Genomic DNA, 27804 nt, shown 5'->3' with positions numbered 1-27804 from the left:
AACATCCGTTGGATCATTGAAAAAGCAAGAGAGTTCCAGACAAACATCTACTTCTGCATTATTGACTATGTCAAAGCCTTTGACTGTGTGGATCACAACAAACTGTGGAAAAATTCTTCAAGAGACGGGACTACCAGACCACCTTACCTGCCTCCTGAGAAATCTGTATGCAGGTCAAGAAGCAACAGTTAGACAGGGAGCAACAGACTGGTTCCAATTCGGAAAGGAGTAGGTCAAGGCTGTATATTATCACCCTGCTTATTTAACTTATATGCAGAGTATATCATGAGAAATGCTGGACTGGATGAAGCACAAGCTGGAATCAAGATTGCTGGCAGAAATATCAATAACATCAGATATGCAGATGACACCACACTTATGGCAGAAAGTGAAGAACTAAAGAGCCTCTTGTTGAAAGTGAAAGAGGAGAGTGAAAAAGTTGGCTTAAAGCTCAACATTCAGAAAACTAAGATCATGGCATCTGGTCCCATCACTGCAAAGCAAATATACGGGGAAGCAGTCCAAGAAGTTTTGGCGGGGGCTCCATAATCACTGCAGATGGTAACTGCAGCTATGAAATTAAAAGGCTCGCTCCTTGAAAGAAAAGATATAACCAATCTAGACAACATAGTACAAAGCTGAGACACTAACCTTGCCAACAAAGGTCCATCTCGTCAAATATATGCTTTTCCTGGTAGTCAGGTACAGACGTGAAACTGAACTATACAAATAAGAAGACTTAGCACTGAAAAATTGATGCTTTATTAACTATAGTGTTGGAAAAAGACAATAAGAGAAACTAACCAATCCCATCTTAAAATCAGTCCTGAATTTTCATTGGAAACACCAGCGCTGAAACTGAATTGCCAACACTTAGAACCCCCTGAGAGCAAAAAACTGACTCACTCAGAAACTGAGTAAAAGTAAGGCGCATAGATCTTCAATTCAATCATTAAGGATTATACAATAATTTTTCAAAACCAACAGTTAACACACAGCTTAACAAACTTACTCCAACTTTTTAGCACTTAAACAAGCTTTCCCCAACTCTTCAGTTGTACTTGCTAGTTAAATGAATTAGATCTTATTTTTAACCAAGATAAGTAGCTTTGCCGAAGCAAAGCCTCAAAAAATTGGTTTTAGACTCAGAGTTGTTCCTCTCCACGGAAATCTTTAGTAAAAGGCGAAAGATTTATACGATCTGAAGAGAAACCAGAGTATAACCTACCCCCTAGTAATTCACAGCTCCAGTAACAGAAACTCCTAGAACAGTGAGAGTGACTAGCTAACACCGAGAGCCAGTGCCTGAACAAAAATTTCTAGATTACTCTGTAAACAAGGGTCTAATTTCAGAAAACATAGGTAAAAGAAAATTTGAAGTTTTATAATTTTAAACGTGTACGGTGTGTAGCGCTGGGAGGGTATGCAAATAAGGCAAGTGGGCGGCCTCTCCGCTCGGGAAAGCTGTCTCCACGCACCGCCCCTGTGTCAGCACTAGGGGGCGAAGCGGCGGGCGGGCTGGCTGGCATGGACACGCCGCACCCAGCGGAGACCCGGGTTTCAGATGTTTTGTGTATGTCTGAGTTTGATTTCTGTTACAGACTTTGCTGTTAAATTGAAAAAGAAAAAAAAAAATAGCAAGTGACTGGCACCAAATTCATGACCGTGGTTCCTCCCTTCGGTGGATTGACGGTTTTCAAAGTTTGGCAATTTCCTTTTTCTTGAACTGCGTGGTGGGCACACAGGTGTTTTGTCTGTTTGTACCATGCACGTCCAAGATGTACACTCTGGAATATTCTGCCGTTTGAGAAAAATTCATAGCCGTGTCCTGTTTAAAATTGGAGCTTTGGATATTCCCAGGGGGTCCAGTGGTTTGGGCTCTAGCTTTCACTCCCTGCTGGTTCCTTTCCTGGTATGGGAACTGAGTGAAGTCGCTCAGTCGTGTCTCTTTGCGACCCCATGGACTGTAGCCTACCAGGCTCCTCGGTCCATGGAATTCTCCAGGCAAGAATACTGAAGTGGGTTGCCATTTCCTTCTCCAGGGGATCTTCCCAACCCAGGGTAGGGGAACTAAGATCCCTCAAAATGCGCAGGCAAAAAAAAAAAAAAATGGCGCTTGCCGCGCTGGGTTTCAGATTTCCTGCCTCCTGATCTGATGCTACTTGTGGCGATGAAATCTTGTTATTTCAGCTTCAGACCTCGAGTCTCATCTTATTTAGAAAACAAACCAAAAAAACCCCCATGAGCTGTACTCTCCTCTGCAGTGCTCAGGAACGGGCTCCGACAGTCTACAGAGACTCCTTAACGATTGTGGTAACTGAAAGTCTTGGGAAAGGAAATTGCAGTTCTTTGATTCTTTTCTGGAGGCCGTGTCAATATTCCACTTCCCAACTTTGATACCTCTCAGTTGTCATGTTTGGTTTGCTAGTTTTTCTGCTCACAATATATTTGACATTATATTTGGTTTAAATTAGTCGAAAACAGCTTTTGGGGGATATAATCCACTTACCACACAGTTCACCCATCTAAAGTGTACAAGTAAATAAATGGCACCCCACTCCAGTACTCTTGCCTGGAAAATCCCATGGACGGAGGAGCCTGGAAGGCTGCAGTCCATGGGGTCGTTAAGAGTCGGGCACAACTGAGCGACTTCACTTTCACTTTTCCCTTTCATGCATTGGAGAAGGAAATGGCAACCCACTCCAGTGTTCTTGTCTGGAGAATCCCAGGGACGGGGGAGCCTGGTGGGCTGCCGTCTATGGGGTCGCACAGAGTCAGACACGACTGAAGTGACTTAGCAAGTGGCTTTTAGCATATTCAGAATGGTGCGATCATCTCCACAATCGGGTGGCGCTAGTGGTAAAGAACCTGCCTGCCAATGCCGGAGGCTTGAGAGACTCAGGTTCAATCCCTGGGTCGGGAAGATCCCCTGGAAAAGCAAATGGCAACCCACTCCAGTATTCTTGCCAGGGGAATCCCATGGACAGAGGAGCCTAGCAGGCTACGGTCTATAGGGTTAGAAAGAGTCGGATACCACTGAAGTGACTTGACACGCATGCACACAATAGTGTTTTTGTTTTGTTTTGGCAGGCCTGTGAACCATATGGGATCTTGGCTCCCTAACCAGGGGTGAAACCTGCACCTCCTATAGTGGAGGCAGGGAGTCCTAACCACTGAACTGCCAGCAAAGTCCCCACAATCTAGTTTTAGAACATTTTCATCAACCCCAGAAAGGAATAGTTCCCATTAGCAGTTATTCCCCAGCTCTCCCATCCCCCAGCCTCTGCCAAATACTGTCTCTAAAGTGCCTATTCTAGACATTTCACACCAGTGAAAACATAACAACTCCCTGGCTTTTCGTGACCGGCTTCCTTCACTTAGCCTGTTTCTGAGATTCGTTCACACCATTCATTCATTCATTTGTTTTGAGATTCCTTTGTGTTCTTCCATATTTCACAGTGTGATGGGGAGTTAAAGACCCACGGAGGTGCAGCGTTCTCACCCTATGACGATAGTTACACCTCACAGGGCCTGGCCAGGGGCTCAGTCACTGAGGGGACAGGAAAAGTGTTTCTCTGCTCCTAGATTGGGGGGGACCTCTGGTCTCTCCTTCATTCTGAAAGGGTCCTGGGCAGCTTTCACTTGCTAGAGAACTACAAGGAGGGTTAACTTGTTTTTTAGCCATTCCAAGCTCCATTGATGTTTCCAGGACTTCTGACTCCACAGCATGGACACACCTCTGATTATAAATATGGGGTTTGAAGGGCTGGAACAATTTGTTTATAGTGTGCCTGGAATTTCCATTTCTGGCAACAATTCATACTAGTATGCAATGTAAGGTGGCAATCCCCAACCTGTTTGGCACCGGGGACAGTCTCATAGAAGACACTTTTTCCATGGTTGGGAGTGGGGGGATGGTTTCATGATGATTCAAGTGCATTACACTTATTGTGCACTTTATTTCTATTATTATTACATCAGCTCCACGTCAGATCATCAGGCATTGATAAAAGGCATACTAAAAAATATAAAACATAAAAACCTTTATTGGAATTTTTTTTATTGAAATTGTGATTTGTTCTTGTCTTCTTCCTGACTCTAAAGGGAACATTAATAACACTTTCTGTTACATGTGGTGTTTGCTCCAGGTTTTTGGTTGCTAAAATTCTTCCTTAGGTTAGGCAGATGTTAAATTTTACCTATATTGTTGTTAAGTCGCTTAGGCAGATGTTAAATTTTATCTATATTGTTGTTCAGTTGCTCAGTCATGTTTGACTCTTTACAACCCCATGGACAGGCAGTATGCCAAGCTTCCCTGATCTTCACCATCTCCTGGAGCTTGCTCAAAGTTATGTCCATCAAGTTGGTGATGCCATGCAATCATTTCATCCTCTGTCAGCCCCTTCTACTTCCTCCTTCAATTTTTCCCAGCATCAGGGTCTTTTCTAATGAGTCAGCTCTTCGTATCAGGTGGCCAAAGTATTGGAGCTTCAGTTTCCAATGAATATTCAGGATTGATTTCCAATGAATATTCAGGATCGATTTCCTTTAGGATGGACTGGTTTGATCTCCTTGCAGTCCAAGGGACTCTAAGCGTCTTCTCTGCAACATCACACCTAAATGTATAATGAATGGGTATTTGAATTTATTCTTTTTCTGCATTTGTGGAATTATTATAGAATGCTTTTGCTCTAATCTCTTCCAGTGAGGGTCTACATTAAGAGATTAATGTTAAATCAGCCTTACCTGTTCTTATGGATTGTTCTCTAGTTCCTTTTTGTTGTGGCAGGATCCCAGAGGCTACCGCTACAAGTGGCAGGTATGAGACTTAGAGCAACACCTAATCCTTCCAGATTCTGCAGTGGAGAAGCACGCTCCTGTGCAAGGTAAATTGGGCCTCTAGGTCTCAGCTCTTGTCCCTTTCTCCTTTCTGCTGCAGCCTCTGTTGGCCACAAGGGGGCGCTTGCTTCCCCTTTTAGTGCTCGATTCTGCCACAAGTACCTGCGTGCTGTCCGGCGACCGCATGGACTGTAGCCCGCCAGTCTTTTCTGTTCATGGGATTATCCAGGCAAGAATACTGGAGTGGGTTGCCATTTCCTCCTCCAGGGGCTCTTCCTGACCTAGGGAGGCAACCCGCCTCTCTTGTCTCCCTCGTTGGCAGGCGGGTTCTTTACCACTAGCGCCACCTGGGAAGAAGCTTTGAAAACGTAAACGTGAAGTGGCTCAGTCGCGTCCGACTCTTCGCGACCCCATGGACTGTAGCCCGCCAGGCTTCTCTGTCCATGGGGATCCTCCAGGCAAGAATACTGGAGGGGGTTGTCATTTCCTTCTCTAGGGGATCTTCCCGACCCAGGGATGGGTCTCCCGCATTGCAGGCGGACTCTCTATTCTCTGCGCCAGCAGGGAAAGATACTTTAGGTGCAGAAAAATTACAAATTTACCCCAAAATAACTAACATCAAATGCTAAAGAATCACACTAAGCAAAGAAAATAATCGATAACAGGGCTGTAACTCCAAAATAGTGGCTCAAAGAAAAATAGTTTTATGAAAGTACTCTTAAATAAGATTAACTTTGGAAACTGCCTGGCAATCGAAAAGTTCGGACGCTGTGCTTTACTGCTGAGGCCCCAGGTTCAATTCCTGGCGGCTCACTCACTCATGTCTGACTCTGCGACCCCATAGGCTACAGCACACCAGGCTTCCTTGTATTTCACCATGTCTGGGAGCTTGCTCAAACACTTGTCCATTGAGTTGGTGATGTTCTCAACGTGTTCTCTAGAACCATTTTGTTCTCTACGTTGTCCCCTTCTCTCTACAGGATTTGATTTCCCTGGTGGCTCAGAGAGTAAAGCGTCTGTTTTCAATGCGGGAGAACCCTGGGGTTCGGGAAGATTCCCCTGGAGAAAGCAATGGCAACCCAACTCCAGTACTATTACCTGGAAAATCCTATGGACAAAGGAGTCTAGTAAACTACAGTCTACGGGGTCACAAAAAGTCGGACATGACGGTGTGGCTTCACTTTCACAGCATTTAAAGCACATGTGAATAACATTGTAGAAGCACCTCCAGAATTAATGTATTATGATAACATTTCGGAAACATATTGGAAAAACCTACTTGGTTCTAATAAGCTGTGTTAGTCAAAGTTGTTTCATCAATTTATTTTTACTGACTTAATCAGTTAACACCTCAAGAAACCTTTAAAAGCAAACGACAAAATCAGAAAGCCGTACTGTATATGCTTACCTACTGCTACCATATAACTAATGTGTTATTAACAGATATATGACAAGGCGGTAGTCTATTAACTCTACGAAAAATACTAGTTCTTTCTTTTAGACAACAACAAACAGCCTCGCATTAAGCAAGGCTTACAAAAAATTGGTTTAAAACTCAAAATTGTTTCTCTCCACGGAAATCTTTAGTAAAAGGCGAAAGATTTATACGTTTTGAAGAGAAACCAGAGTATACCTGTTGCTGCCCGTAATTCGTTTCCAGTAACTACAACTCCTAGTACACTGATGGTGACTATTTATTCCCAAGGTCACTACCTGAGGAAATTTACTCAAGGAATTCTGAAAATAATATTTTCACATTTAGAAAATTCAACTAAGTAAAATTTTTTTATTAAACTCGAAAACTATTAAACTTTGCAGTGCATTGTGGGTATGCAAATGAGCCTGAGTGATCGCCCTTCCCCCTTGGAAAGTACCATATTCAAACCCGGCTCTGGGGCCAACTTTAAGGGCCGACGCCATGGCTTGGCTGCCTATGATCTAAACTCCGGGTTGGTCTACTAGAGACATTCTGAGTTTATCTGTTCGCACACTGGGACTTTGATATCTTTTTTTTTGGTATCTTTTAAATAAAATAATTTTCTGATAGTTGAGGTGGGGGCGGTCCTTGAGGATAGATAGCAAAGTAATTGTTAATATGAAGTCCAGAATAGTGGTTACTTACAGTAGGGAGTGAGGAGTGTGACTGGGGAAAGGACCTCAGAGAGTTTCAAAGGTGTTGGCCCTATCTTTCTTCTTAAACTGGGAGGGAGGCAGCAAGGTACCTTTTTAAAAATTTTTCTTTATTTTGATGTGGATAATTTTTAAAGTCTTTATTGAATTTATTACAATATTTCTTCTGTTTTATATTTTTTGTTTTTTTGACCTCAAGACATGTGGGATTTTAGTTCCTTGATCAAGAATCAAACCTACAACCCCCTGCATTGGAATGCCAAAGTCTTAACCACTGGACCACCAGGGAAGTCCCCATTTTATTACCTTTTCAATTATATTCAGATATCATATAACACCGTGTATCATATTCATGAGCATTGTGAATCTTCCCCATCATTGACGTCTATTTTTATGTCTTTTCATCTAGCTTTTTAAATTAAATATTTTATTAAAAAAAACGCCTTTTTTGGGCTGCGTTGTTGCTTTTGCGCAGGCTTTCACTAGTTGTGGAAAGCAGGGGCTACTCTTCATTGTGGTGTCTGGCCTTCCCACTGCAGTGGGAGCACAGGCTGTGGTTTCGGAGCACAGGCTCTAGGTGCGCCGGCTTCATTAGCTGTGGCACATCTGCTCAATGGTTGCAGCTCACAGGCTCTGGAGCTCAAGCTTAGTTGCTCCAAGGCATGTGCAATCTTCCTGCAGCAGGGACTGAACCCAGGCCCCAGGCACTGGCAGGCAGATTTTTATCAACTAAGGCATCAGGGAAGTCCCTCCTACAGTTTTATAAATTTACAACAAAGATTTTTTTGGTTAGATTTACTTTACCCTAAATACTTTGTAGTTTGGGGGGCTAGTATAGATTTTTTAAATTAGAATTTGTTGTTGACATTATAGTATTAGTTGAATTTTATTTATTGCTCTTGCATGGGTTAAGCCCATGCACCACAGTTACTGAGCCAGTGTGTCTAGAGCACCTGATCTGCAACAAGAGAAGCCAATGCAATGAGCAGCCCACTGCAAGGAAGACCCAGGGCAGCCAAAAATAAATAAATAAATAAAATATATATTAAAAAGGGCTTCCGAGGTGGCGCCAGTGATAAAGAACCCGCCTGCCAATACAAGAGACATAAGAGATGCCAGCTTGATTCCAGGGTCCAGAAGATCCCCTGGAGGAGGGCATAGCAACCCACTCCAGTATTCTTGCCTGGAGAATCCCATTGACAGAGAAGCCTGGTGGGCTACAGTCCATAGGGTTGCAAAGAGTTGGACACGACTGAAGTGACTTAGTATGCACATATATAAAGAGAAAAATGATCCTGCATCTTCAGTTTTTACTGGAACTCAAAAATTATTTGGTGGAATTGTTTTAATTAAGCTAATAGCATTGTACTCCTAGTATATTGCATTTTTTTTCTTCTTGCAGTGTAGGTGGATATTGAGTTAATCGTAAGTTTCCCTTTTAATATATAAATATGGAAAATTATACTCATAGATTTTGTATCATAAATTAACTCTGCATGTATAACCTAAACTCAATTTAGCAACAATGGATTTTTAAGTAGACAATTTTGTAAGAATAGTTTCAAACATTTTAAAATTTTTAAGAAAAATTGTGAAGATAATGCAGAGTTTCTGAATACCCCACACCCAGTCATCCCAATCACTAACGTTATCAATATGGTACATTTATTATAATTGATGAATCAGTAGTCCATAGTTTATTCAGGTTTCCTTGGTTTTTATCTAATGCCCTTTTTGTGTTCAAGGATCCTACCCAGGATACTACATTTTATTTAGTAGTTGTGTCTCCTTAGGTTCCTCTGGCCTCTGAGTTTCGTAGACTTTCCTTGTTCTGATGCCTTTGAGTTTTGAGGTATACTGATATTGCATAGACTCTCCTTGTATTGGTGTTTTTCGTGTGTGGCTGTACTGGGTCTTTGTTGGGGTTGTGCAGGCTGTTCCTTGCAGTGCGTGGGGCTTCTCTAGTTGAAGCGCATGGTCTTAGTTGCCCCACAGCTGTTTTAGTTTCCTGACCAGGGATCAAACCGATGGCCTCTACATCGGAGTGTGGACCCTTAACCACTGGACCACCAACGAAGGCCCTCCTCCCCCATTGGGATTTGTCTGATGTTTTCTCATGATTGGTGGTGGTGGTGGTTTAGTTGCTAAGTCATGTTTGACTCTTGCAACCCCATGGACTATAGGCCACCAGGCTCCTATGTCCATGGGATTTCCCAGGCAAGGATACCAGAATGGGTTGTCATTTCCTTCTCCAGGGGATCTTCCTGACCCAGGGACTGAACTTGTGTCTCCTGCATTGCAGGTGGATTCTTGACTGACTGAGCTACCAGGGAAACCCTTTCTCATGATCAGACTAGGGTAATATGTTTCTGAGAGGACGTCTACATAGGTATATTTCCATTTTCATAATTTCATTTCAAAGGTACATACATCAACATAATGTATCACTGTTGATATGATGACATTAATCAGCTCTAGAGAGGGGATGGGGATAGGGGTTGAATCAATCACCAGTGGTCAATGATTGGATCAACCATGCCTAAGTAATGAGGCCTCCATAAAAGTCCAAAAAGGATGGGGTTCAGAGAGCTCTGGGGTTGCTGAACACGTAGTGATGCTGGGGGAATGGTAACCCCCCACCCGAAAGAGCATGGAGAAAGCCCCTTCCCACATATTTGCCCTGTCATCACTTTCATTTGGCTCCTCCTGTGATTCTATATTTTTATACTCTAGGAAGTTAACTTTTCTGAATTCTGTGAACCACTGCAGCAAATTAATCAAATCCAAGGACAGGGACATGGAAGCCTCCGATTTACAGCTAGTTGGTCAGAAGCACAGGTGATAACCTGGCCTTGAGATTGCAACAGAAAATTATGAGACATGCAAAGAAATAGGAAAGTGTGACTCATACACTGGGGGATAAACAGTCAACAAAAACTGCCTGTGAAAGCAACCAGATGTTGGGTTTAACAGGCAAAGCCTTCAAAGTAACCTTTATAAATATGTTCAAGGAGCTAAAGGAAGTGATTGAAGAAAGAAAGGAAGGAATGAGAATAATGTTACATCAAATAGAGACTACTTTATTGATAGAAATAAAAGAGAAATTATTCAAAAAGAAACAAATGGAAATGCTGGAGTTGAAAAGTATGATAATTGAAACGAAAATTTCACAAGAGGGCTCAGTGGTAGATGTAAATTGACAGAAGAAAGAACCAGCAAATTTGAAGATAGACTGAGAGAGATTACATATTCCAAGAACAGAGAGGAAAACACTGAAGACAAGTTACCAGAGCCTCAGAGAAATGCGGGACACCATAAACACATCAACACATGTGTAATGGCAGTACCAGAAGAAGAGACACGAGAAAGGAAGAGAAAAAACATTTGAAGAAATAACAGCTAAAAACGTCCCAGATTATAAAAATAACCATTTACACATCCAGGAATCGAATGGATTCCAAATAAAATACAATTCAGTGAGGTCCACAGACACAGCACAGTATTGAATAAAAATGCCCAAAGCCAAAGACAAGCAGGGAATCTTAAAAACAGCAAGAGAATAATGCCTCATCACTTAATCATAATAGCCAAACGGGAGAGGCAATCCAAACGACTGCTCAGTAATGAATGGATAGACAGAAGGTGGTATATGCAGATAATGGAATAATATTCAGCCCTAGAAAGGAATGAAGTATCGATGCATGCTACAACACGGACGGACTTTGAAACATCATACTCGAAGGGAAAGAACAAGTCACAAAACACCACATGGTATGTGACTCCATTATGTGAAATGGCCAGAATGGGCAAGCCTAAAGAGACAGAAAGCAGATCAATGGTTGCTTAGGGCTGGCGTACTTGAGAGCATAGGGTGGTGATAGCCTAAGTATATAGGATTTCTTTTTGATGTGGTGATAATGTTTTTAAATTCACGACAGTGATGGTTGCACATATCTGCAAATGTACTAAAAACTCTTGTTTTACACTTTAAATGTGAACTGTGTGGGCTGTGGATTATATTTCAATAAAGCTGCTTTAAAAAAAAAATAAAAAGAACCACAGTGATATGGAACTAGATAACCCAGCTTGCTCTTAAGAGCTCCCAGCCTCTAGAGTGGCATCCTCAGAGACCTTTCCACACCCCCTTGAACATGGGTATTAACAGTGTGACTCTCATTTCATGTGTGAGACAGCATACTCAACAAAAAGGAAATTTCAGGTATTCATCCAACAAACACTCCTTGAGGCCAGTAAGGTGGCCTTGTCTAAGGGTCCACAGTGGATAAGAGCAGTAGTTCCCAGATCCCCCACCTCCCTGCCATAGGCTCTGCCTTTCTGGGTCTGACCTTTGGCAGCCATGTTAGAGTTCCTGAGTCCCGTGTGGCTCTTAGGATTTTCAGGACACTAAGGGTCTTTTTGGAATGAAAACCACAATCACAGAAAACTAATCAAACTAATCACATGGCCCACAGCCTTGTCTAACTCAATGAAACTATGAGCCATGCCGTGTAGGGCCACCAAAGATGGATGGGTCATTGTGGAGAGTTCCGACAAAACATGGTCCACTGGAGAAGGGAATGGCAAACCACTTCAGTATTCTTGCCTTGAGAACCAATGAACAGTATGAAAAGGCAAAAAGATAGGACACTGAAAGACGAACTCCCCAGGTCAGTAGGTGCCCAGTGTGCTACTAGAGAACAATGGAGAAATAACTCCAGAAAGAATGAAGAGATGGAGCCAAAGCAAAAACAACACCCAGTTGTGGATGTGACTGGTGATGGAAGTAAAGTCCAATGCTGTAAAGAGCAATATTGCATAGAAACCTGGAATGTTAGGTCCATGAATCAAGGTAAATTGGAAGTGGTCAAACAATAGATGCCAAGGGTGAATATCGACATATTAGGAATCACTGAACTAAAATGGACTGGAATGGGCGAATTGAACTCAGATGACCATTATATCTACTACCGTGGGCAGGAATCCCTTAGAAGAAATGGAGTAGCCATCATGGTCAACAAAAGAGTCCAAAATGCAGTACTTGGGTGCAATCTCAAAAATGACAGAATGATCTGTGTTCATTTCAAGGCAAACCATTCAATATGACAGTAATTCAAGTCTATGCCCAAACCAGTAATGCTGAAGAAGCTGAAGTTGAATGATTCTATGAAGACCTATAAGACCTTCTAGAACTCACCCCCCCCCCCAAAAAAAAGATGTCCTTTTCATCATAGGAGACTGGCATGCAAAAGTAGGAAGTCAAGAGATACCTGGAGTAACAGGCAAATTTGGCCTTGGAGTACAAAATGAAGCAGGGCAAAGGCTAACAGAGTTTTGCCAAGAGAACGAACTGTTCATAGCAAACATCCTTTTCTAACAACACAAGATAATCAGTTTGATTAATATAATCAGTTTGATATAATATAATCAGTTTGATTATATTCTTTGCATAGGTGCATAGACAAAGGTGGAGAAGCTCTATACAGTTAGCAAAAACAAGACTGGGAGCTGACTGTGGCTCAGATCATAAACTCCTTATTGCAAAATTCAGACTCAAATTGAAGAAAGTAGGGAAAACCACTGGAGAAGGCAATGGCAACCCACTCCAGTACTCTTGCCTGGAAAATCCCATGGATGGAGGAGCCTGGTAGGCTGCAGTCCATGAGGTCGTGAAGAGTCAGACATGACTGAGGGACTTCACTTTCACTTTTCACTTTCATGCATTGGAGAAGGAAATGGCAACCCACTCCAGTGTTCTTGCCTGGAGAATCCCAGGGACGGGGGAGCCTGTGGGCTGCTGTCTACGGGGTCACACAGAGTTGGACACAACTGAAGTGACTTAGCAAAGAGCCTCTTGATGAAAGTGAAAGAGGAGAGTGAAAAAGTTGGCTTAAACTCAACATTCAGAAAAGTAAGATCACGGCATCCAGTCCCATCACTTCATGGCAAATAGATGGGGAAACAATGGAAACTGTGAAGGAATTTATTTTTGGGGGAGCTCCAAAATCACTGCAGATGGTGACTGCAGTCATGAAAATAAAAGACGCTTGTTTCTTGGAAGAAAAGCTAGGACCAACCTAGACAGCATATTAAAAAGCAGAGACATTACTTTGCCGACAAAGATCCATCTAGTCAAAGCTATGGTTTTTCCAGTGGTCATGTATGGATGTGAGAGTTGGACCATAAAGAAAGGAAGCACTGAAGAATTGATGCTCTTGAACTGTGGTATTGGAGAAGACTGTTGAGAGTCCCTTGGACTGCAAGGAGATCCAACCAGTCAATCCTAAAGGATATCAGTCCTGAATATTCATTTGAAGGACTGATGCTGAAGCTGAAACTCCAGTACTTTGGCCACCTGATTTGAAAAACTAACTCATTTGAAAAGACCCTGATGCTGGGAAAGATTGAAGGCAGGAGGAGAAGGGGATGACAGAGGATGAGATGGTTGGATGGCATCACCAACTGGATGGACATGAGTTTGAGCAAACTCCGGGAGTTGGTGATGGTCAGGGAAGCCTGGTGTGCTGTAGTCCATGGGGTCGTAAAGAGTCGGACATGACTGAGCAACTGAACTGACTGAAGAGTTTTTTCTGAGACCATAAGGCTCTCAGACACTTTTTGATGCTTCTGGAGCAGTACAGGTCTCACAGCATCCAGAGGTTTGATGTGGTTTGATGCGGACTCCTGGGAACAGCCAGCACTGATTGGAAGTGAGTGTGAGCCTGGGAAACCATGCGATGGCTGGTGGTCTAGTCTTGCTCTTTCTCCCAAAGTCATACATAAATGAGAGCAAGGACCTCTCCTCTGAGCTCAGGGTGCTACTCAGTCTGGATGGAGAAGGTTTGGGAAGTTCCTCCCTTGGAGGATGCTTGAGTGCGGAGGTGTGGGGAGGGTGTTGAGGGGCTTCTTGGTGTAGGAATTAGCCATCACGTGTGCTTAGATTTCCATGTGACCATGAGGCCAAAATGTGGGGGTTATCTTAATGGAGTTGTGAGTTGGCAGAGGGGATGAGGGTCTGTCCCTTCCCTCCTGCAGAACCGGGTCAATCTGCCCTCTGCCCGTCCCTATTACTTGTCTCCAGGGGGGCTCCCTTTCTTGGAGGCTCTCAAAGGTCTTGTCTGAGAAGCCAGAGACTTTTGCAGTGCAGTGAATTCTGAAAAGCAGAGGAAAGGTCTTTTGGTTTTTAGAATCTCGGATTCACGCAGCTGGCTGTGGAACCTTGGGCAATCATGGTAGCCCTCTGAAACCCAGTTGCTCTGGGTGTTAAATGACTTTTTCTGCGTCAGCCCGTTTTGGAGGGATTTGATTCCAGAGGGAGGCAGGAGGTAGTAGCAATTCTCCAGGTGAGACCAGCAGGCTGAGCCCGCGGTGGGTCAAAAGTGCGCCTGGGTCAGTTTCTACTCGGGGCTTCAGCGAGGATGGCCGCAGCAGCGTGGGCGACGCCGCCCGGGCCGCACACAGGTTAGCCGGGGACCACGCGAGCAAGGGCGCGCGGACGCTCCCAGCACTTGGGAGTGGGCGGAGGCGGACGCGGGAAGGGGCGGGCCCTCGCTGGGCGGGGCGGAGCGCCAGGCCGCGCCCGAGGCTCGGCTGGGAAGACAGATAGGCCCCTGCGTTCAGGGGGGCGCTGGAGTCCTTCTGAGGGGCGCCGCGCGGCAAACGGACACCTACAGCTGGCGGAACGCAGGCAACGCCGAGGGCAGCCAGGCGAACGCCGGGGCTTGCGGCGGCGCCGGTCGAAGGCGGGACAGGAAGGCCCGGGCCGCGCCGCAGCTTCTCCCGGCGTAGGGAGCGGGATCGGGCCGCGGTCCCCTCCGGGGGTGCCCCCACCCTAGGCCGCTTCAGAGGACACGTGTCGGGACGCTGTCGTCTCACCCATGTCATAGCCCCTCCCCCAGGTCCGGGATCCCCGTCCGGCCGGCCCCATTATCCCTCGGCCCACCCCTCGCGCTGGCCCGCGGTCCCGGCCGGGTCCCTCTCCTCACCCGTCCGTCTCCCTGGGCGGCGAGTGGCTCGGCCCCCCGCAGAAGACACTCGTCAGCACGTTCTCACCCTGTCATCTCCTCTCTCCGCCTAGCTCGTCCCCGGCCGAGAGACCCCGGCCCCCTCCAGCCCATTGTCCGCGGGCCCAGCCCCGCGCTGACCGCAGGCTTGGCCCTACCTATCCCCCAACCCCCCGCCCTCGCACCTCGGCGCGTCTCCCCGGACAACGCGCGGCGCCCCGGGATGCAGCCCGCGGGGTGGGCGGCCGTCAGGGAGGCGGCAGGCCGTGACGTGCTGGCCGCCGACCTGCGCTGCAGCTTCTTCGCCTCGGCCCTGCGGAGCTACAAGCGCGACTCAGTGCTGCGGCCCTTCCCCGCGTCCTATGCCCGCCACGACTGCAAGGACTTCGAGGCCCTGGTGAGTGTGCCCCGTCGTCCCCGACACTGCGTCCGGGCCGCGTTGTGTGTGGAATCCGTGTTTCGTGAAGGTGCCAGCCCCGCACTTAACACCCCCAGCCTGGTCTTGGGGAAGGTTTGTTTCCAGGAGCTCAGAACACTCCCAACACCCTAGATATTGACACTCCCAAGAGATGAAGTGAGGAATTCAAGTTTCATAGGCTTCCACAGCATTTCCTAGTGAATCAGCTGATTCTGCTAAATAGGAAGTTATCTATCCCTTTGCAAATAATGAGACATCATAAGTCATCAAAGCCACCGGGACCTCATCTTCAGATGACCTAATATATGGCCAGTACTTTTATAAATTGTAACATATGTCCAGTGCACATGTAAGCTGTTATTTCTCTGATGATTCAGGAGGCACTTAATTTCTTGCAGAGTTCACCTCAGGGTCAGCCTTCCAGATATTAGTTATCTTTGTAATCCAAATATTTGGAATTACCTAGAAAAATCGAACTTGCCAAACTTGCTTCTGTGAGAAATACAAAATCAAAAGCCTATAGGCTTTAAAGACATTGAGTTTGTGCTCGGAGGTTTTCTCTCAGAAAAAACTCCAGGCCTACCCCGGTTTCATTGGTGAGTTCTGCCAATCACTGAGGAACTAAGTAATTGCAGTCTTGCACAAATTCTTCCAGAGTAGAAAAATAGGATAGTGTAATCTTGATACTAAATCTAATAAGAATGATACAAGGAAATTATAGGCCAATGTCACTGAAGAGTATAAATATAGAAATCATCTATTAGGATCCTAAAATTAGCAATATTTAAAAAGAATAATTACTTATTAATAGGTTGGGTTTTTACCAGAAATGTGAAATTAGTTCAACATTAGAAAATCTCTTAATATTACAAGCCATTTTTACAGAATGTTGATCATGATTAGAATCAACAGATGTTTAAAATTATCTCTGATGAGGTGGTCAGTATTGGGTGACCCTTTTTGTTTTCACTCCCAGATGGTCAAGGGACAACGGCCCAGCTTCCTGGCCCCTGCCTTGTCCACTGCAGCTTAGGCTAGGGTTGTGTGGAGGGGGCTTCAGATCTAGACCACAGTGCATAGGGGTTTCAGGGTACAGGGAATGGGAGGTTGGAGAAAGAGGCAAGCAGACTGACGTCCCCCACTGTTTGTTCTGCAAATTCAAATATTTAATTGTGTGCATTTGTGCTATCAGAGTGTTGGGGAATGAACCTTTCTTCAGTTTTGTCAGTGGATATATACTGAGTTCCTGCTGTGGGCCAGGTGCTAAGGATACAAAATTAAAAGAATAAAGGAGAGGTTAACAGTCTGATCAGTTATCCTATGGGGTAAGCCCTGTATACAACGCAGAAGCCCAGAGCAGGACTCTACACCTTGGCAGTGGGCTGGAATCAGAGAGCACTAACAGTTACAACGCCATGCTGAGTCCCCAGGGACATGGAGGATTTGGAGTTGCTCAGAGAAGGAAAGAGGTATTCCAGGAGGAGTAGCAGGATGGGCAGAATACCAGGATCTCACCAAGAAGGACAAGTCTGTGCTTCCGTGTGACTTTTGTGGGGAACAGGAAAAGATCAGGGCAAGCAGGGCTGGGCATGATCTGCCCAGATGTGTAGATTTTATCCTTGGTCTGGGAGGGCAGTAGTGACATCCAGGATGTATAAGACCCTTGTGGTGGCAGGGTCACAGGGGGATCTGTTCAGGAGTAGAGAGAGAAAAAACTGGGGGTCAGAGGGACCAAACTCACCAGAGGTGATGCCCCACAATATGCTTTATTATTTTTTTCCAAGAAACATCCAAATGGACTAGAATGCTCAGCATGTTCTCTTTCTGCTAGAACAGAATCAGGTTACTTTGATGGATATGGGATAAACGCAGAGGGATCTTTGGAGTTGCTCACGCATTGATTTGTTCATGCTTTTTAAAAAATTCATTTTACTTATACAAGTAATGTTTGATTATATTCTTGTTATAAAAAATCCAAGTGATAAAGTATAAGCGCCCCTGATGGAGCTCACCCTGTCCCACATCCCTCTCCATAGCTACTAGTGCACTCAATTTGAGGCGTATGCTTCCTCCCATACTGGTAATTCCTTAGGAGAGCATTGACAATTTGGGTAGCCCCAAATAGCCGCCGCCTCTGTAGGGATAGACTGTCTTGTGCATGGGGCTCATTTGGGGGCCATTTTTAGACAGTACACTCTTTCTCTCAGGGGCCACTGAAAAAACGCAGATTCTTACCATCCCAACCTGTTACCATTCCTTATTGGGCCCCAGAGTGAGGGAAGTTAGCCCAGGCCATGCAGATTCTTGGTTTTCTTTTAGGCAGAAAGAGCTTTCAGAAGCTCTTTCAGAAGCTCTTTCTGAGGAGAAACCTCTCACCAGGCAGGGCCTGGCACGACCTCTGGGGGCATGCGCATGTTCTTAGATAAACACACTTTAGGTTTCGTTTTGCCACATGTTACATGAGTTAAAGAAAAGGTGCAGAGAACTTGGCATCTGGACCTGAATCTCTCTGACTCAAAGGTTAACCTTTAAAAGGGAGTCAGATCTGGACTCGGCCTTCTGGATCATTTTGTGGTTACTTGGAGAAGGAAGGTTTGTAGCTTTTAAAAGTCTCCCATTTTCCATCCCTGATCAGGGAAGATCCTATGTGCCTCAGAGCGACTGAGCTCCTGTGTCACAGCTGCTGGAAAAACATCTCCCATTTTAATTTGTTTGGCTAAAAGCACTTGGAAGTAGTGTGAAACAGTGTATCATTTTCAGCCATTTAATATTAATTTTCTCTACACTATGAGGTGTCCTAACACCTGTAACACACTTGTTGCAGTTTCCAAAAATTAGAGCTCTGGCTTAAATTACTTCCTTGACAGTTGTCTTCCTGAGACTGCCCCCTGCTGAGCCACACTCTGAGGCTTAGCATGGCTCTGGCCTGTTCTTTCATGGGCTTCCCTGATGGCTCAGATGGTAGAGAATCTGCCTGCAGTATAGGAGACCTGGGTTTGATTATTTCATAGCCCCCCAAATTCCAAATCATCTCTCAAGTGCCTTGTTTTGAGAACATTTCTGTCAGTGTCAGCTTTTTGATTTTGTACTAGATCTTTGTATTCCCAGTGCCTGGCCTGGGAGGTGCTTACCAGATGTTTGAGGAATCGCACTGGGTATGTGCCGATTGCCCAGGCTGAGGGTTTTCATTCTGTTTCTTGGGAAAAGAGTTGACTAAGCTCTTTTCAGGTCAGAGAATCTGTAGCATTCTTGGAATGTCCAATAGCCTTGACCATCAGCCCCCTCAGACTTCAGGTTGTACAGTTCACATTCCTGAATCACGGACACAGAATCTTGTCTCTGGCGTCACACCTGTAAGGTTTTTTGTTCTGTTTTTCCCCCTAGAAAACACCATGCCCTGGTTCTCCATTAGCCTGCAGACCCTTGCTGGGGGTGGGAGGTGGGCGGGGATGGCTCTTTTGTATTAATTTCAGCCCCTTACCACCCAAAGTGTGGTTGAAGGCCTGCAGAATCAGCATCACTTCGGAGCTTGTTAGAAATGCAGCTTGTTGGGCTGCACCCCAGACCTACCCAATCAAAATATGCATTTTAAGGAGATCCATGGGTGTTTCTGGGTGTTTGTGGGCTTCTCTTGTGGCTCAGCTGGTAAAGAATCCGCCTGCAATGTGGGAGACCTGGGTTCGATCCCTGGTCGAAGATTGGGAAGATTCCCTGGAGAAGGGAAAGGCTACCCACTTCAGTATTCTGGCCTGGAGAATTCCATGGACTGTATAGTCCATGGGGTCACAAACAGACACGACTGAGTGACTTTCACTGGGGGTTTGTGTGCCTAGTAAAGCCTGAGAAGCACTGCAGCTAGTCTACACTGTTCCCATCTCCTATTCGGGGGCCCAAACTTCTCCAGTGACTGTTGGTTCAGGTCTGGTTTATAATGTCTAGACAAACTGACTCCTCAATGTCTGGATTAAAATGTGAATAAGCTTCTTCCCTGCCCCAGGGCATGCCTGCCCTCTCCAGGCCACCCCCTCTCTGTCCATGCAAACTCTGCTTCATCCTTTCAGATACAGCTGGAACCTCCTGTTATTCTGTGCCTCCACTTCCTAGCAGGTAGGAGTCCTTCGTCTGGGTTCCTACACAATTTTAACAAATTTGCTCTTATAAATAATGCTGTGACGGGAATTCCCCTGGGGTCCAGTGGTTAGGACACCATGCTTTTGTTGCCAAGGGCACGGGTTTGATCCCTGGTCAGCAAACTAAGCTCCTTCTATTACATTAATCATTGCTTATATCTCTAGTTATTTTCTTGAAGTAAATTCCAAAAGCTGAAATTGTGGCTCATCAGCTAACAGACCTTTCTAAGGAAGATTTTTGTTGCTTATTTCCAGATTGGAAATTGAATATTAACATTTTCTGGGAAGATCATTCCCCCTTATAGGGCCTCAACCTTGGCTTGAATTGGAATTACCTGAGAAGCTTCAGAAACTACTGACATCTGGGTCTCACCGCGTAGATATTCTGATTTAATTGGTTTGAGGTGGAACCTAGGCATTATGTTTTTTGTTTATTTGTAGAGAATATGTAGTTTAAATTTTTTTCTAGCAATTGATTTGATCATTTCATGGGCACTCATATGCTGAGTAGTGGAGGAAATGGTAGCAAACAGATTCAGTGTGGTCAATAAGTGTCCTTTAGGTACATACTTGGTATCTCAATGTAAACCTCTCAATATCTCAGATTATTTTTTTATTTCTGTTTTCAGGAAGACTGTGTGTAATGCATTTAATCCTCCTAATAACTCAATGATGTAGATTCTGTTACCATCTCTGTCACCATCCGCTCATCAGTATATGAGGTGGAGGCAGACAACTCTCCAGCTTCCAGGTGATGCTGGTGTGGGGTTAGGGTAGAAAACCACCGTTTTAAAGGGTCCCTGTGATGACTCTTTTTATGAAGAGGACTCTTGTAGACTCTCAACCCTAATCTGTTTTAGTCAATCTGGATTTTCATAACTTCAGTTCAGTTCATTTCGTCACTCAGTCGTGTCTGACTCTTTTTGACCCCAGGCCTGCAGCATGCCAGGGTTCCCTGTCCATTATCAACTCCCGAAGCTTGCTAAAACTCTTGTCCATCCAGTCAGTGATGCCATCCAACCATCTCATCCTCTCTCATTCCCTTCTCCTGCCTTCAATCTTTCCCAGCATCAGGGTCTTTTCTAATGAGTGACTTCTTCGCATCAGGTGGCCAAAGTATTGGAGTTTCAGCTTCAGAATCAGTCCTTCCAGTGAATATTCAGGACTGATCTCCTTTAGGATGGACTGGTTGGATCTCCTTGCAGTCCAAGTGACTCTCAAGAGTCTTCTCCAACACCACAGTTCAAAAACATCAATTCTTCAGTGCTCAGCTTTCTTTATGGTCTAACTCTCACATCCATACATGACTACTAGAAAAAAACATAGCTTTGACTACATGGACCTTTGTTGGCGAAGTAATGTCTCTGCGTTTTAATATGCTATGTTGGTCATAGCTTTTCTTCCAAGGAGCAAGCATCTTTTAATTTCATGGCTGCAGTCACCATCTGCAGTGATTTTGGAGCCCCCCAAAATAAAGTCTGTAATGGTTTCCATTGTTTCCCCAACTATTTGCCATGAAATGATGGGACTGAATGCCATGATCTCTGTTTTTTGAATGTTGAGTTTTAAGCCAGCTTTTTCACTCTCCTCTTTCACTTTTATCAAGAGACTCTTTAGTTCTTCGCTTTCTGCCATAAGGGTGGTGTCAATCTGTATATCTGAGGTTATTGACATTTCTCCTGACAATTTTGATTCCAGCTCGAGCTTCATCCAGCCTGGCATTTCGCACGATGTACTCTACATATAAGTTAAATAAGCAGGGTAACAATGTACAACCTTGATGTACTCCTTTCCCAACTAGAGAAGGGAATGTCAAACCACTTCAGTATTCTTGCCTTGAGAACCCCATGAATGGTATGAAAAGGCAAAAAGATAGGACACTGAAAGACGAACTCCCCAGGTCAGTAGGTGCCCAATATGTTACTGGAGAAGAGTGGAGAAATAACTCCAGAAAGAATGAAGGGATGGAGCCAGAGCAAAAACAGTGCCCAGTTGTGGATGTGACTGGTGATAGAAGCAAGGTTCGATGCTGTAAAGAGCAATATTGCATAGAAACCTGGAATGTCAGGTCCATGAATCAAGGCAAATTGGAAGTGGTCAAACAGGAGATGGCAAGAGTGAACATCGACATTTTAGGAATCAGCGAACTAAAATGGACTGGAATGGGTGAATTTAACTCAGATGACCATTATATCTACTACTGTGGGCAAGAATCCCTTAGAAGAAATGGAGTAGCTCTCACAGTCAACTAAAGAGTCCGAAATGCAGTACTTGGGGGCAATCTCAGAAATGACAGAATGATCTGTGTTCGTTTCCAAGGCAAACCATTCAATATCACAGCAATCCAAGTCTATGCCCCAACCAGTAATGCTGAAGAAGGTGAAGTTGAATGTTTCGATGAAGACTGACAAGACCTTCTAGAACTCACGCCCCAAAAAGATGTCCTTTTCATTACAGGAGACCGGAATGCAAAAGTAGGAACTCAAGAGCTACCTGGAGTAACAGGCAAATTTGACCTTGGAGTACAAAATTAAGCAGGGCAAAGGCTAACAGTTTTGCCAAGAGAACAAACATCCTTTTCCAACAACACAAGAGAAGATTCTACACGTGGACATCACCAGATGGTCAATGCTGAAATCAGTTTGATTATATTCTTTGCAGTTAAAGGTGGAGAAGCTCTATACAGTCAGCAAAAGCAAGACCAGGAGCTGACTGTGACTCAGATCATGAACTCCTTATTGCAAAACTCAGACTTAAATTGAAGAAAGTAAGGAAAACCACTAGGCATGCCTAAACCATTTAGGCATGACCTGAATCAAATCCCTTATGATTATACAGTGGATATGACAAACAGATACCAGAGATTAGATCTGATAGTCTCTGCCTGGAGAACTATGGATGGAGGTTCATGACATTGTACAGGAGGCAGTGATCAAGACCATCCCCAAGAAAAAGAAATGCAAAAAAGGCAAAATGGTTGTCTTAGGCGGCCTTACAAATAGCTGAGAAAAGAAGAGAAGGTAAAGGCAAAGGAGAAAAGGAAAGATATACTCATTTGAATGCAGAGTCCCAAAGACTAGCAAGGAGAGATAAGAAAGCCTTCCTCAGCGATCAATGCAAAGAAATAGAGGAAAACAATAGGATGGGAAAGACCAGAGATCTCTTCAAGAAAATTAGAGATACCAAGGGACCATTTCATGCAAAGATGGACACAATTAAGGACAGAAATGGTATGGACCTAACAGAAACAGAAGATATTAAGAAGAGGTGGCGAGAATACTTAGAAGAACTGCACAAAAAAGATCTTCATGACCCAGATATTCATGATGGTGTGATCACTCACCTAGAGCCAGACATCCTGGAACGAGAAGTCAAGTGGGCCCTAGGAAGCATCACTATGAACAAAGCTAGTGGAGGTGATGGAATTCCACTTGAGCTGTTTCACATCCTGAAAGATGATGCTGTGAAAGTGCTGCACTCAATATGCCAGCAAGTTTGGAAAACTCAGCAGTGGCCATGGGACTGGAAAAGGCCAGTTTTCATTCTATTCCCAAAGAAAGGCAATGCCAAAGAATGTTCAAACTACTGCACAATTGCACTCATCTCACACGTGAGCAAAGTAATGCTCAAAATTCTCAAGCCTGGCTTCAACAGTACATGAACTGTGAACTTCCGGATGTTCAAGCTGCATTTAGAAAAAGCAGAGAAACCAGAGATCAGATTGCCAACATCTGTTGGATCATTGAAAAAGCAAGAGAGTTCCAGAAAAACTTCTGTTTTATTAACTACGCCAAAGCCTTTGACTGTGTGCATCACAACAAACTGGAAATTTCTTTAAGAGATGGGAATACCAGACCACCTTACCTGCCTCCTGAGAAATCTGTATGTAGGTCAAGAAGCAGGAGTTAGAACTGGACTTGGAACAAGAGACTGGTTCCAAATAAGAAAAGGAATACATCAAAGCTGTATGCTGTCACCCTGCTTATTTAACTTAAACATGCTGAGTACATCATGTGAAATGCCAGGCTGGATGAAGCACAAGCTGGAATCAAGATTGCCAGGAGAAATATCAATAACCTCAGATACACAGATGACACCACCCTTATGGCAGAAAGTGAAGAACTAAAGAGCCTCTTGATGAAAATGAAAGAGGAGAGTGAAAAAGTTGGCTTAAAATTCAGTGTTCAGAAAATTAAGGTCATGGCATTCGGTCCCATCATTTCATGGCAAATAGTTGGGGAAACAACGGAAACCATGACAGACTTTATTTTGGGGGGCTCCAAAATCACTGCAGATGGTGACTGCAGCCATGAAATTAAAAGATGCTTGCCCTTTGGAAGAAAGGCTATGACCAACCTAGAGAGCATATTAAAAAGCAAAGACATTACTTTGCCAGCAAAGGTCCATCTAGTCAAAGCTATGTTTTTTCCAGTAGTCATGTATGGATGTGAGAGTTAGACTATAAAGAAAGCTGAGTGCTGAAGAATTGATGCTTTTGAACTGTGATGTTGGAGAAGACTCTTGAGTCTCTTGGACTGCAAGGAGATCCAACCAGTCCATCCTAAAGGAGATCAGTGCTGAATACTCATTGGAAGGACTGATGCTACAGCTGAAACTCCAATACTTTGGCCACCTGATGCGAAGAAGTCACTCATTAGAAAAGACCCTGATGCTGGGAAAGATTGAAGGCAGGAGAAGGGGATGAGAGAGGATGAGATGGTTGGAGGCATCGATGGACATGAGTTGAAGCAAGCTCCGGGAGTTGGTAATGGACAAGGAAGCCTGGCATGCTGCAGTCCCTGGGGTCGCAAAGAGATGGAGATGACTGAGTGACTGAACTGAACTTTCCCGATTTGGAAACAGTCTCTAGTTCCATGTCCAGTTCTAACTGTTGCTTCTTACCTGCATACAGATTTCTCATGTGGCAGGTAAGGTTGTCTGTTACTCCTGTGTCTTTAAGAATTTTCCAGTTTGTTGTGATCCACACAGGCAAAGGCTTTGGTGTAGTCAATAAAGCATAAGTAGATGTTTTTCTGGAACTGTCTTTCTTTTTCTATGATCCAATGGACGTTGGCAATTTGATCTCTGGTTCCTTTGCCTTTTCTAAATCCAGCTTGAACATCTGGAGGTTTTTATACCTTAGGTTTTTGCAAGGTGAACCTGTATGCAGCTGTGCTGTCTTATCTTTCCTGCCTTCACGGCAGTGGGCCACCCCATTTTTCCAGGTGTCATTCTGTTGTCAGGTCCCTGAGGCTGGTGACCTTGGCTGTACCTTTGGTTCATTTCCTTCCAGCACCTCCACCCACAGCTAGTAATCATGGCCTCAGGCATCTTCTTAGACAAGGTTGTTTTTTTTTTTTTTTTTTCAGGTGTTCTTTCCTGCTGCCGGCCTTTCTAGGACAACATTGCTTAACATCTAAGCCTGAGTATCCCTGCTTTTCCTGGTGATAAGAATCAACTGTGGCAACTTCTGTAAACACAGTGTCTTGGGCCATGTCCCAGGAGAGTTTGATCTGGGGTGTTGCCAGGTGTCCGCCGAGCTGTCCTGTGCCCCTCCCAACTCCCTCCCTCCCTCCCCCGTCCCAACCCTGACCAAAGCAAGGAGACTGAGTTGTCTCCTCCTAAGGTCATTGGTCCACTCTCTTTTCTGTTTGTCCCCTGCTCTTGGCTTCTCAGTCACCCAGACCACCTCTTCCTTTCTCAGACCCCTTTGACCACTTAGCAGTGTCCAATGTTCAGGACTTGCCCAGGCTCTTTCAGCCACTTCTCCAACTGAATCCTTCCTTATTCCTTAGAGCAGAGGCTGCAAAAAGATGGCCTGTGGGATGACAGGTTTTGTTTTTCATCTGTTCTTTTACAAGCAAAAAAAAATGTCTGAGGCTCCACAGCCTGGGTAGAGGTGGCCCTTAGGCAGACAGCAGCTGGAGGTCAGTGGCTGGGCCCTTTGGTAGGCCTCCAGTGCAACACAGTCCTCACTGCTCTTTCCTAGACAACCTCTTTCTCTTTTTCATCACCTGCCTGGCCTTAGGGCGTTTGAGCCCTGGACCATCTTTTGGGAGAGGCACTGTTCCCTTCTCTGCCTCTTTGCCATGCTCTTTCCCACTGGGAATTCTCTTCCTCTCAGAATTTTACACCCTCACTCAAGGTTCCACTCCCACCCTACTTGCTTTGAAAACCCTTCCGTCTGCCTTCCCCTCAGCCCCCATAAATGCCTGCCCTCCTCCTGAACACTTTCCCTTCAATCCAGTTGTTGATAAATGCCTTCTAATGTCACCAACTGTGGTTCCTTACTCTTGTCTAGATGGAGAGTTTGTCTTCCTGACCCCACCCCCCCGACCCCACCCCCCCATACCACACATGACATGCATCTTTCTTCTTAAGCCCTTTGACAGGGCTTAGGCGTAGACAGTAGCTAGCTGTCTTGGCTGTGTTATTCAGGAAACATACCTAGGGCTTCCTAAGCAGCCTCTTAAAGTTCTAGAATTGCTCTCGGAGAAGGCAATGGCACCCCACTCCAGTACTCTTGCCTGGAGAATCCCATGGACGGAGGAGCCTGGTGGGCTGCAGTCCATGGGGTCGCTAGGAGTAAGACACGACTGAGCAACTTCACTTTCACTTTTCACTTTCATGCATTGGAGAAGGAAATGGCAACCCACTCCACTGTTCTTGCCTGGAGAATCCCAGGGACAGGGGAGCCTGGTGGGCTGCCGTCTATGGGGTCGCACAGAGTCGGACACGACTGAAGCGACTTAGCAGCAGCAGCAGCAGCAGAATTGCTCTTTTGGGCTAAAATAGTCCACTACTAAATTTCTCCATTGATTTGGTAGGAAAGCGTCATGGAGAATGAACTTCATGTCTCTGCTTTGCCACTGAACAGCTGTGTGACCCTAGGCAAGGTACTTGAACTCTCCAAGCCTCAGTTTCCTCATTTTTATGTGTGTTTGTATGTATGTACATATATATCTTTTAAAATTAAAAAATTTCTTTTATTGAAGTATTCTTGATTTACAGTATTAAGTTTCAGGTGCATAACACTGGGATTCATAATTGTTAAAGGTTATACTCCCTTTGTGGTTAATATAAAATATTAACTCTTTCCTTCACTGCAGAGTATGTCCTTGCAGCTTGTCTATTTTCACAGAGTAGTTTGTGCTTCGAAACCCCCTACCCCCTTCCTACCCGTCGTCCCTTTGCTCCTCCCACTGATAACCACTAGTTCTCTATATCTGTATTTGTCTGTTTTGTTATATTTACTAGTTTTATTTTTTGATTCCACATATAGGTGGTATCATACAGCATTTGTCTTTCTCTGTCAGACTTATTTCGCTTAGCACAATGCCCTCCAAGTCCGTCTGTGTTGTTGCAAATGGGAATAATGCGACAGCAGTGCTCCCCTGTGTGGGCAGGCAGCTGTGGGAAAAGCCTGGGCCTAGCTCAGAGTTGAGAGGGTCTCTCCCACGTCCACAGACTGAACCCCTGAAAGGGGCCTGGCCTAGCTGACAGTCTCTTGTGAGGCCTCCATGACTCGAGCTGGACTGTTGGCGAAGGCTGCGGCTCGCAGGTGGGATCTGAGAGCAGCGATGGGTATGGTCATTCCAATGGGAGGTAAGACTCTGGCATAACAGGTGTGGACCAGGAGTAGGAAAGCGTGCCGGTGGAGACCACGGTGTACCTGAGGGTGTATCATTTGGAATGCATCTTCAGGTACCCTCAGTGGCTCCATGTTGCCTACAGAGCAAAAGTCAAGAGTCCCCAAGGAGGGTACAGCGTCCTTCACAGGCTGATCTCAAGTCATCTTCTCACTCCTGTTCCTCCTGGTGACGCTTCCGCCACACTCTTAAGCTGTAGCCACACTGAACATCATTAATTGTCATCATTGCAGTTAATGATGACAACACTCTCGGCAGCCCCACTAACTTACTGCCTTCTTACTGCTCTAAGCACAGTACTAGTTTAACTTGGTTAACCTTCGGCAGAAGCTTCAGAAGTGGCTAATTTCATTCCAATTATATGTTTGAGGAAACTGAAACACAGGAAGTTAACTCCCCCAGGTCATACAACTAGTAAGGGGTGGGCCCAGATTTGGACCTGAGCCACCCGGGAAAAGAGCTTGCGGTTAACTTCCCTTATTGCCCTCGATGCCCCTGACTACAGGCGGCACTGCCGTGCTGCTTGCGCCTTTGCCTGTCAGGCCCGTCACACAGCACTCCCCTTCAAAGCCTTTTCTGACCGCTCCCTCTTCTCCCAGCACCTACCCAACAGGAGTCTCTCTTGTTCCCCTTTGTAG

At 45.0% G+C, this 27804-nt stretch overlaps 1 protein-coding gene, 1 long non-coding RNA gene and 2 other non-coding genes across 5 annotated transcripts in view; 1 reads left to right on the top strand and 3 right to left on the bottom strand.

Annotated features, from left to right (window-relative positions):
* Positions 1-970: 970 nt before the first annotated feature.
* LOC132346328 (uncharacterized) lies at positions 971-15038 on the bottom strand. Its single transcript, XR_009496119.1, has 2 exons — positions 14952-15038; positions 971-4616 (listed from the first exon to the last, which is right to left on the bottom strand). It is a non-coding gene; the product is annotated as an uncharacterized lncRNA (long non-coding RNA).
* Positions 1106-1221, bottom strand: LOC112448637 (U5 spliceosomal RNA). The gene has a single exon (XR_003037013.1). It is a non-coding gene; the product is annotated as a U5 spliceosomal RNA (small nuclear RNA).
* LOC112448638 (U5 spliceosomal RNA) lies at positions 6353-6470 on the bottom strand. The gene has a single exon (XR_003037014.1). It is a non-coding gene; the product is annotated as a U5 spliceosomal RNA (small nuclear RNA).
* The window catches only part of PARP16 (poly(ADP-ribose) polymerase family member 16), a 25307-nt gene continuing 12031 nt past the window's right edge, over positions 14529-27804 (top strand). The window contains exon 1 of one of the 2 annotated variants that reach the window (XM_024997348.2): positions 14529-15366. In XM_024997348.2, coding sequence (XP_024853116.1) covers positions 15193-15366 — 174 coding nt within the window. In that variant the 5' untranslated portion in view covers positions 14529-15192. The remainder of the gene's footprint in view (positions 15367-27804) is intronic. The other variant, NM_001083379.1, reaches the window with a different exon arrangement.

The sequence above is a fragment of the Bos taurus genome, chromosome 10, assembly GCF_002263795.3.
Source record: "Bos taurus isolate L1 Dominette 01449 registration number 42190680 breed Hereford chromosome 10, ARS-UCD2.0, whole genome shotgun sequence".
NCBI classification, from domain to species: domain Eukaryota; kingdom Metazoa; phylum Chordata; class Mammalia; order Artiodactyla; family Bovidae; genus Bos; species Bos taurus.
The sequence above is the reverse complement of the archived record's forward strand: the minus strand, read 5'-3'. Positions and strand labels throughout refer to the sequence as shown.